Here is a 12,196-nt window from a genome sequence, read left to right as displayed (position 1 = left end):
TAATTAAGAAGCTCGTATGAAAATTATGAAACTCGCTTCCGCTCGTTTCATAAATATCCATACTCGCTTCTTAATTACCTTCATTATAGGCTCGTTGCATAATGTACTATTATGTGTTGCATTGTGGTTACAATTCAAAACTACAGTCAGGCAAGTGTAAATAAATATAACATACTTGAGTGTGATAATGCAGGTGGGTAATCGATAGAAATACAATTTCACATTTTAATGAATTTCTTTCGTGTTTAGATTTTTATTACAATAATGTCAAAGAGAGGAGAAAGCATGGCAGCAACTCCACCAAGAAAGCGTAAAGCGTGCTGCGAGAGTGAGGATAACTTCCTCTACTGGCGTTGTTCTTTCAGATTTAACCGAAAGAAGATACTGAAGAAGGAATAAAATCATGCTCACGGAGACAGCAATTATAACTAGAATAGCAATATTATGAGTAAGTATTCTTAAGCATAAATTTCATGGCTATATTCGGTTTTCGCAGTTAGTACTAATAATTTCATATGGTCAAAAAAATACATTTTTAGGTTAGGTCTCGTGAATCAATTATTTAGTCAAACCAATGAATTTCATATTGCCAGACAAAATACCTAACATGTTGATCTCTTTCTCGTATAGTTTGCTTACGAAAATATGTTACAAAATTATTGAATTATTGTTCTCCAACCAGGACATCAACCGTGAAAGGAATGTGCTTACTATTGCGTCATCTATTGGAGCGAAGTAGATAGATAACATTACCGTTATAACGTCAGTTTAAAAACCATGCGCTCTCCTGCATATGTTATTTCGTATATGGAGGGATTAAAAGACCAGGAGATTAACAGTGATCCAATTTTTTAACTAGGGTAGTATAAATATGTGTGTAACAATGTTATTGTTTGTGCTGTGAGAGCGAGCCAATAGAGATACGTGTATCCACGTGTGTGACCTTATGACACCTTATGACATTAACATTCATTCACATAATTTTCCCGCTTCGTTTCATTCCGCAGAGACTTTCTCGTGGTTGGAGCACAGTACTTAGAATATCCTTCTAGCATAATGGTAAAGTGTAGGGCAAGTAAATAAGTCATTCAGTACGTAGGGTCGCGATTTTACTTTATATGATGATATCTGGTAACAGTTGGCAACACTGACAAGATGGCAATATTTGCTGTTTAGGACCTGTTCTTATGTACCCTCACTTGTAATTAGAGCAACTTTCATAGCATCATATCACTATTCATATTTACCATTTAGATAGATAGATAGATAGATAGATAGATAGATAGATAGATAGATAGATAGATAGATAGATAGATAGATAGATAGATAGATAGATAGATAGATAGATAGATAGATAGATAGATAGATAGATAGATAGATAGATAGATAGATAGATAGATAGATAGATAGATAGATAGATAGATAGATAGATAGATAGATAGATAGATAGATAGATAGATAGATAGATATAGATTGATAGATATGAATAATTTCAAGGGAAAAATTGTTCCGGGGTCGGGTATCGATCCCGGGACCTCTGGTTGAACGAACCAGCGCTCTACCACTGAGCTACCCGGGAACTCCACCCGACACCGTCTCAACTTTTCCCTTTATATCCACACAACTCGCGTGGGCTGACGAAACGCCAGAGACCCACAACGAGTGCACACAATCTCTGTGTGACTTGGAATTGTGGTTTTCTGTTAACGTACACAGTAACGTGTGGATATAAAGGGAAAAGTTGAGACGGTGTCGGGTGGAGTTCCCGGGTAGCTCAATGGTAGAGCGCTGGTACGTTCAACCAGAGGTCCCGGGATCGATATCCGGCCCCGGAACAATTTTTCCCTTGAAATTATTCAAATCTGCTTTACAGGGAGCTTCACCTGAAAGACTAGATTTGCAAGATAGATAGATAGATAGATACGGGAGAAATATTATCAAATACGTGACTGGCGAAAATGTGGGTAAAATACGGAAGAAACCGTAAAATACCTGGCAACACAAGTACCACAGATCTTTGATAAAATATTTTATCATATTCTTTGTCAAAGGACTTTGATACTGTAATATGAGATACTGTATGAGAAAGCCTGTATTATGATCATTTAAAAAATTGTTATTGTTATTGTTGTTTTTTGCAGCGTGCTGGTTCTAATTGCCTGTATCCTCAGCTGCTAGCTGTATTTTTTCCCACACTCGCCATGTGAACTGGTCGCAGCGTCTGGAGGATTTCTAGCACCTCTGTGCCTACTTTCTGTGCCAGCGCTGTACGACAACTGGTTGAATAAAGGACCTCTTTTGTTGCTGACCTGGCGAGCCAAGGAGGCAGATGGTTTGGGTCAGGCCTCAACTTCCTTGCCGAGGGGGAAGAGGCTGGCCGCCTCTTTATTGCAGCCCTCCTGCTCCCGGCCGGCCGTGTGAAAAAGTAACCGTCGCGCGCATTGTTGTCATTGTGTGGCGCTCGCTCGTGCTGGCAGTGCATGGGAAGGAAGGACTGCAGCAAGGAGTCCGTAGTGTTTGTTCCAAGATCCCCTCCAACGTCCGGAAGAAAAGGATTCGCACGTCACAATGCAGCGAACGCTTGATTCGTTTTCTGCTTCCAAGGAATCCTCAATTCTGTTACGCAACGCATGTTTTTCTTGCGGACTTCGGTGTAAAAAAAAAAAAAAAAAAACAGAAATAAATGGTATTGTGCAAATGACATCATCATAATACCAGCTACTAACGTTGCTGTTTTTACTGTCATCTTAGCTACTTCTACTACTACCACCACTACCAGTGGCGTACGCAGAATTTTATCAAGGGGGTTTCATTATTAAAATTACTTGCAATTTACATTGCCGTATTTTAAATTTTGTGTATTATTATTATTATTATTATTATTATTATTATTATTATTATTATTATTATTATTGGAATAAGTGCACAATCATAGGCGGAGTTATAGGGGGGGGGGCATGGGGAGCACTGCCCCCCAAACTTGTCTGAACTTTTTTCTTCTATTAATGTTAGAAAGTATTGAATTCAAAAGATTTTTCTTGCTTTTGTTTATGATTAAGTTTCTGTGCTTAAATTGACGAATTAATGTCTTCAGATCATGTGTCTGGACTATAATATATGTTTTAAATACAGTATCTGAATGTATAAGAATTTCTATACCTCATTTGAGGAATGGAAGTACTGTATTGTTTCTTTTGTAACAGCCTGTAGGCCTACTCATGTGTTAGAAGTCTGCAGGTGTTCAGGCCGATACTTGGAGAAATATGAATAACATACTGCACAACAATGCAGAAAAAAGAAAAGTGATTCTGGTATAATGTGTAAACTTAAAGACGAGATTAAATAAAATAGAGTTTATAATTTATTATGTCTTCAGGAAGGTAAGCTTCATATAAAAAGTTTATGTTACCACTGATGGTACCACGTTTAAGCTATATCGGGAGAAGGAGGTAAATGATGTCCCCCATAACCCTGCTATATCGGAATTCTATGGTTTTGCTTTGTCCCCCCCCCCAAAAAAAAAGGAAACACTTCTCTCTCCGCCTATGTGCACAATGCCGGAGTCGCCAGATTTTCCCATATGCCAGTTATGCATTAACTCAAGTGTCTTACGGGATTGTGGAAGTATAAGGGCTGAGGAATTAAAAACTCTTCTGTTTTCTCTTCAATCTACCCTTTTCCTTTTCTTTTTCTCTCTTTCTTTTCACTTCCTACTACTATTTACTATCTTCACTCCACATTTATATCAACACACAACTATATTAATTACGCTAATTATGTATTGGAATCACTGGGAATAAATTCAGAAACCTTCTGCTTAGTAGTTTCTCATCGTAACCCTTAGACTACAATATAGTTGAAAAATACGACCTCAAAATTCTGTGCAAGATATACCTTCGCCCTTCGATCATGGTTAGGTACAGCATGAAAACTATCAACATTATGGACAGTAAAAAATCGATCATACCGAAAATGGGTATTTAAGAGTTGTTAATTCATTGCAAAAAGTGAATCTGATACAACGTTAAAACAATTTTTTTTTTATTTCCTAGAATATATGAGCCGTTCAGAGCAAAAGTGGTGTAAGTCAAAGTTGGGTAATGAGGTTTAAAGTAAAAATTCTGTAAAATACAGCGCAAAGTAGCAATTAACATGTCCTTCTTGCTATGCACTGACTACTAATAGTTTAAATAAATTGAATATTAATTGCTACTTTGCGTCACATCAAGAGTGTAATGTGTCAAATGAATAGGAGCGGAAATGTAGACGTGTGTGGTGTCAGCGAAAGAAATGTAGGCAACGTGAGACAACAGCTGGGAAAGGTTAATGTGCAAAAGAAAGTCGATAGGGATAAGGCGGAGAGCAGCAAGGATAAACCAGCATACAATCTAAGGAAATGGTGTGTCAGTGGAATGAAGGATTAATTAAGGGTGCAGTGAATATGGGTGAATAGTGTTTTAGTATGAGAAGGGTCATGATGAGTAATTTAATTAGTAGGAATGAGTAGGACGTATTGTAAATATAGGAAGAGTAGAGGAGCTAAAAGTAGGACTAGACTAGATAGGTATCAGTAGGAAAAAAAAAAGTAATATAGATAGATGTAAAGCAAATAATAGAGGGTAGGCTTAGTTATAGTACAGTAAATGATTGTAGTGATATGTTAAATAAGTTGGTCTGGAAAAATGATGAATAGAAAAAGTAATTGTTACGTTGTTATTAGGAATAGGAAATAGTAGAAGGTAGGAGTAGAGGGAAAGAAGGAATATTTAAAAAACGCAGAAATATAGGAAGTGTGGTGAACGAACATGAAAGACTTAGTGGGTGAACATTAAATGATGAAGAGATGTCGGTCATTAACATCGAGTATTGTACAAGTTGTAAATAGTATATGGAAGGGACTGCTGGCCCGAATACTATATAAGTGAAGGGCCAGCAGGACCAAAAGTTTGAGTGAGAATAAACCATACCATACCATACCAATTGCTACTTTGCGCTGTATTTTACAGAATGTTTACTTTAACCCTCATTACCCATTTTTGACTTGCACCACTTCTGCTCTGAACGGCTCATATCTATAAAATACAATAATAAGTAAATAAATAAAATAAATAAACAAACAGGTAAAGAGATAAATAAAGTAAATAGTGAATAAGTAAATTAATAAAATAGTAAATAAATTAAGAACTAATGAAATAAATAAATAAATAAATAAATAAATAAATAAAGACAAAGAAAGAAAGAAAGAAAGAAAGTAAAAAAGAAAGAAATATCACCTTAAACTCTCTTAACATCTGCGCCGTTTCCAAGGCAATGAATAATATTTACTTTGTCAGAAATACTCAGACGTGAACGTGTTTGTGACATGATGCTTTACCGGTATACGGGGACTTGGATTCTCGTTACAACAGACTAGATTATACTGTCGTGTTGCTTTCTTTAGACTCAAACGCATTCCACTACATCGGCGGAGCAGTGTAGATGATTCAGATGGTTGTTGGCCGGCAGGATAGTTACGAAGAAACTTAGCACAACACTTCTGTCGATTTCTTCGTAATTGTACTACCATAAATGGATATTCGCTCTCCTAATTTATATTGCACTGCAAAGAACTTAACTGCACTGAATGGAAGCCAGCTGTATACTAATGCTCTAATCTTTGACGTTCCTTCAGCTTGTGATATCTGGCCATACTTGGCACCACAAAACCTTCCCACGCTCGATCTAGAGGAAACGAATGGTATACACTATTTCCTCAGTAATTGCGTTCTATCTATAACTTAATTGTGAAAGATCGACGGTATTTACCTGAGCGAAATTTGTTACCTAGCAAACGTTCTGTAATCAAAATTTATAATTTGTTTGCCTTGTAAATGTTGTCTGCACTCTGTCGAGTTCGGATAACAACGGCTCAATTCGTTACCAGAATTTTTTGTGTGACGGTTTTTTATAAATGTTCACGTGACATCACAGGAACAACTGCACTTGTATTTCGTCATCGCGAACAGGTTACCTTTCAAGACTTCTTTACTGGTATTTGATCTAACCGTTTTACACATACAATCTACAAAATTAATTCTAAGCCATACATGTGATGTAACCAAAACATAAATTCTTATTTGCCGATATCTTTACTTGAATAAAGAAGACTTGTATTGATATAAGAAAGAAATAGGATTATTTTTAGTACTAGCACAGTCTACTATATACAGTCGCGAAGCTTGAGGTCTTTTTTTGCAAATCTCGTGATAAAGCGCTCCAAGCGGTTAGCAACTAGAAACAATAGACTGTCCATGGTCGACTTTGGACTGTGTCGTATTTCTATCGAGTGCTAGCTCGTTGCGTATTTCACATTGATGCTTGTGAAATGTTCGTTATTGGTTATAATGAAATTATTAATGGCTAAAATATAATAATTGGAATAATAATATGGGACAAGGAGGAGACGTTTGTAGTGCTATAAATTGTAGCAACAGTAAGAGAAAGAGGCCAGTGTTGTCCTTTTTCCGATTTCCGAAAGATTCAGAAAGGTTCCTGGGTTTCCACAAGAATGCTGTGCAGAAACAAAACTGTTAATTTGAAGTTCTTTGTGACTGTTAGAATACATTATATCCTTAAATTTCACAATGAAATGTTTCAGTCTAACCGAAAGGACATTAGATACCGGTTAAAGTTCTGTCACTTAGGCTGCTAAATTTCCAGAGAAATAAAGGTTAGGTCTACTTTTTTTTTCAGAGGATATATTTTTAATTGTAGCTATTAATTTTGTTATTATTTTTATGTGTTATTTTACTAAATACGTAGAAAAATTAAGTTTGTTTTAATGAAATTTATTGATCACGTTTTATTTTCAATTCTGGTGGAATTATTATTGCTTAGGCCTACTTTTTTCTTCAAAGGATGTTTTTAATTATAGCTGTTAATTTTGTTGTTATTTTTATTTGTTTTTTACTAGAGACGTAGAAAAAGTCTGTTACAATAAAATTTATTGATTACGTTTTATTTCCAATTCTGGTGTGATTATTATTGCTTAACATCATCCCACTTTGTTAACTAAGTAAGCCTACACTACAAGTACCGGTACACGTAAGTTACTCCATTAATTCATATTTCCATTATTATTGTTGTAAAGAGAAATGCAAATTAATATTTATTGGTTTCATAGTTAATTATCGCTATAATCGTGAATGAGTGAAGATATTATAGTAAATTTCAGTTCGTTTTGCACAAACAAAAATTATATTAACTTATTTCTTGCAGGTATCTTCGAGTTTATGGTTGAATTTAATATTTTTCATTAAAATAATAAATTAACTTTATGCATTTAATATTTCAATAATGGAAAGAAGGTGTTAATTTTTCCAAAAGAACACAATGAAAGTGTAACATATTTTGTCGGCTGGTAGGAGAGAGATCTGCGATGATGAGGCGATAGTAGCGATCCTAGTGGTGGGCAACTACCCATGTTTGCATTTTTACTACATATTGATCTTCGCGACTGTATATAGTAGACTGTGGTACTAGTATAATGATTAGGGAAAGGATTTCTAGCTCCGTATCTATTTTGTTTGCTACGTCCTAGACGTATGTTATTCAGATATCTCTACATTTCATGTACACAGGATCCCTCTATTAAAATTCTATAGGACCTAAAACATCTGAATTAACTATAAACTCCTATAAATTCCTAGAAGTTGAAAAGCGGTATCAAAAATTTAAAAAAACTTTTCCAAAAAAAAAAAAAACTACAATAATGCTATTTAAAATGTATGTATGTATGTATGTATATATGTATATATATATATATATATATATATATATATATATATATATATATATATATAAAAGAGACAAACACCCGTCTGGAAAGTTCTTTCCATATTGGTCTTAGAATGGGAGGAAAGAAGATTTTACGTAATTTCCTGGAACCGAAGTTTGTTTGAAAACATCCATCTTAGCATAAAAGAGTGGTAGGTTGTTCAGGTTAGGCGAGGGCTTACAAATTACTTTCAGCTTAATTTAAGCCCTGATAGGCGAGAGCTTCAATGTACTGTGGGTCCCTATCACCACGGCATGGCGCGTCCTCAGGTTGCGGATAGAAGAGACGGCCTCCAGATATGGAGGGTAGCTGCGAATATATTGAATAAGCAGTCGTGGACAGCCGATAAGGGGTGGTCCTCCAGCTATGCCTTACATATACGAATCTCTGACAGTTAGGTTAGGTTAGTGTAGGTTTTTGTTATGCCTTGCATATATGAATCTGTGTAGGATTTTCAAGATCTTGTGATTTTTGTTTAGTGACGTCAGTCTTGCTAGCGTAATGGCACACGTACAAAGGGGTTTATTTCACTATTATCTGTTGTGCTTCACTTATTCCTAAGTATTGGGTACATCTTTCAATTATATTTGCGAAGTATTTCATGTGACCTGTTTGTAGAACACCCTGTGAAGACGATGAGATCCAGTAGGACTACACAATGGCTCACAAGCAAGGAGAAATGAAATACTGTACATGGTAAGAACGACGGGCCATATTCCTTTACTATTGTCTGGTCGTCCTCCAGAATTAGGAAATCTTTAAATATTCAAGTCCATTTTCACACAAAAAAAAATATGCTCATAAATTCCACAATTTTCACTTTAAAATTATCAAAACTATTAGTGCGCTAATTTCTGCAATCTAAATAAACTAACAATATGAACACAACAATTTTGTTACTACGTTAAGAGGTATCTTACCTTGTTATTTGACCAGCAGCTTGCCGAAACATTTGATTGATGCTAGGCAGTTGTGTAACCTGCAGGCAGGAAAATTTGAAGATGTAGCTACTAGAAGAAAAACTGCTGGAGACGATTGTCCATTACAACATCGAGAGTCGAACACTACTTCCCACAAATAGACCGAATACAGCTCATCTAAATTACGCGTAAAACACTGAATAAAATTAACCACTCCTTTCGATTCGTCTATACTTTGCAAGATTTCTCTCCCCCACCTCAAGACTGGAAGCCATTGCGATCAGAATTATCAAAGCCTAGTGATAGATTTGAAGCATCGCCTACTATGTGCTCAAGGTCAGGGCAAGAGCGATACTTCTAGTAATACGCCTAAAAGAGGGAATATAATGTTGCAAAGTTCTGCCGTTAGATATCGCCGTATCTATCCGTTGGGTACTGAAACCCTTAAAATATGTTTTGCGTACGGTCATGTTGTATACGAAAGTGGCAAAATTTTAGAGTAAATATTACATCTCACCTGTACTGGAATCAAACAACAAAACATAATCGACGTACCTATTTTGTTATTAACTGTTAAGTAAGGTATCTTTTCTTGATAGTTTGGCACCAATGGAATGGAAAGGAATGGACATTCATGAAATTGCAAAAATTAGCAAAATTGTGTAAATGTATGCAATTCTCTCTAGTATCAGTGGAATATTTGTAAAAAGAACTTACATTAAAATATAATTTAAAGTTTAATATTAATATTTGGAATTAGGCTTTTGGGTAATCCACGTGTTCTAAAACTTGACATTTTCAACGTTTCGAAACTACATACAGGTTTATCTAATCCGAACGACTGAGATTGGCGCCACAGTATAGTATATACAGTCACGAAGCTTGAGTTTTGAGGGTATTAGGAACAATAGACTGTGCCGGTACTATTTCGCATTGTCTGTAATGGGGCGATAGTAGCGATCCTAGTGGTTAGCAACTATCTATGAATGCATATTTCCTACATATTGATCTTCGTGACTGTATATACTAGACTTTGTTGGCGTAACAACCCAAAAAAATAGGCGACCTCTTTGGTCTTATCCTGACGATGGAACCTGTATGTAGTTTCGAAACGTTGGAAATGTCAAGTTTCAGGACACGGCGGATTATCCAATTGCAGTCACTGTGAAAACCAAAAAACTCATTAAATGTTAGTAGTTTTAAAAAATGGTTATATGAACAAATAAAAATATTAAGTGAATTATTAAGTTATTAATTGTTTAATATTCAACAAGACTTGAAAATCTTACTTATGTTTAAGTGACAAGATAGACTTTAAGGAAACACGCAAAACCTGCAACAGCAACAATGAAGGTGTTTCGCCAATTTTCCTCTCTCTTTCCACCTACCCCATTGCTGTGTTTTGTAGGCTGTATTTCATATGATGTCATCTTTGCAGACCTTGCCTTAAGGTTAAGGAGACTTTGTTAGTTCATTAACCTCCGGTGTATCTTCCGTAATATTACGAATTTGTATAGTAAATCAACTGAAATTCTGTTTTAAAAAGTGATTTGTTTCTCTTGTGACAATTACTGTATTTAGAATGGCTTGTTTATTTTATGGAAATGATTGTATACTGTTCCGCCGATTTAGTAGAATGCATTTGAGTCTAAAGAAAGCAGCAAAACAGTAGAATGAGGCCTGTTGTTGTGACGAGAATCCAACCCCCCGCATACCGGTAAGGCATCATGTCACAAACACGTTCACGTCTGAGTATTTCTGACAAAGTAAATATTATTAAACGCCTTGAAAACGGCGCAGATATTAAGAAAATTGCTGGAGAGTTTAAGATAATATTAATTAATGCATAAATTGATTCATTGATTTGTTTATTTATTTATTGACTTATTTATTTGCTTATTTATTTATTTTAGTAGGTTATTTTACGACGCTTTATCAACATCTTAGGTTTTTTAGCGTCTGACTGAGATGAAGGTGATAATGTCGGTGAAATGAGTCCGAAGTCTAACACCGAAAGTTACCCAGCATTTGCTCATATTAGGTTGAGGGAAAACCCCGGAAAAATTTCAACCAGATAATTTTACCCGACCGGGAATCGAACCCGGGCCACCTGGTTTCGCCGCCAGACGCACTAACCGTTACTCCACAGGTGTGGACCTTATTTATTTATTATTTTACTTCATGGATAGATATATTCTAGGAAATAAAATTAATTTCTATTAACGTTGTATCAGATTTACTTTTTATAATGAATTAACGATTCTTAAATACCCATTCCCATGTGATTAATTTTTTACTATCCGTAATAATCATTGATTTTCATGCTCTACTTAAACATGATGCTTGCCGATTGCAGGGGACTTGCTCCGTGTGCTATATCTAAGTAGGTAAACATTGGATTTCTCCTATATCGACGGGCAGTGTATTTCGAAATAAAAACTTGAATGATAAAAAATGATGAACATAATAATAATTACCTCCCTCCTTCCTAATTGCCAACATTTTATTTAACGAAGCTTTCTACTGCACGCGTTATTCAGCACCGAAATTAAACGAGGACGAAAAATGACCGGCTTATTTTACCTGTAGCCCTCCATCACAGACAGAGATCTCTTAACGTGCTGCCATCTATGACACAGGGACCACAACTTTACTTCCCGGAGGAAGTCATGCTGAGAATTTGATAGCTCTGTGGTTGGAGATGGTCCCTCGTCGTTAAAGTTTCCTTACGATACCGGATTGTAGCTCCCCAAATTCATCACGATGGTGGGTGGGTACCAATCCCATACACCGGTAGAAATTTCATGGGAAAATTTCTCCTCCATGAGGACTCGCGTGATATCGTATTTCATATTGCTGGTCTAAGGCATGACACACTCTAGAGTTCTAGACGCAGGATCATTTGATGTTATTTATTTATTTACATATTTACTTATTTATTTGTGTATTTATTTATTTATTTATCTATGTATTTATTTATTTATTTATCTATGTATTATTTATTTACTTACTTAACTTACTTCACCTACTTTGCCTATTTTACCTACTTATCTACACCATTATAGGTCGAAAACAAATATAAAAATGCTTAATTTTAGATAAAACAAGATCCATAATAGTTACTGGTATCTTTAACCTAAATTTTATAATAAATTGCCTGAAAATTTAAAACATTTAAGTAGCTTTTAAACCATGTATTGTGTGTCCCTATCACCACGGCATGGGGCGTCTTCAGGTTGCTGATAGAGGAGACGGCCTCCAGATATGGATGGTAGCTGCGAATATATTGAATAAGCAGTCGTGGACAGCCGATAAGGGGTGGTCCTCCAGCTTGGGGGTTGAGCGAAGGGCTAACAATCAATCACCGTAAAAAAACAGCTTGTTACGAAACCTTAAAAAAAACAGGAGAATGGAGAGTTATACAACACAGACTGCATGCATGGTATTCGTCACCTGGCAT

General features: G+C 35.7%; 1 protein-coding gene across 1 annotated transcript in view; it reads right to left on the bottom strand.

The window, feature by feature from the left end:
* LOC138708955 (facilitated trehalose transporter Tret1-like) overlaps window positions 1-9,016 on the bottom strand; it is a 245,068-nt gene extending 236,052 nt beyond the window's left edge. Inside the window, exon 1 of the mRNA XM_069839344.1 lies at window positions 8,737-9,016. Within this exon, the coding sequence (XP_069695445.1) occupies window positions 8,737-8,768 (32 nt within the window). The 5' untranslated portion in view covers window positions 8,769-9,016. The remainder of the gene's footprint in view (window positions 1-8,736) is intronic.
* Window positions 9,017-12,196: the final 3,180 nt, after the last annotated feature.

The sequence above is a fragment of the Periplaneta americana genome, chromosome 11 (genome assembly GCF_040183065.1).
Source record: "Periplaneta americana isolate PAMFEO1 chromosome 11, P.americana_PAMFEO1_priV1, whole genome shotgun sequence".
Classification (NCBI taxonomy): domain Eukaryota; kingdom Metazoa; phylum Arthropoda; class Insecta; order Blattodea; family Blattidae; genus Periplaneta; species Periplaneta americana.
The sequence above is the reverse complement of the archived record's forward strand: the minus strand, read 5'-3'. Positions and strand labels throughout refer to the sequence as shown.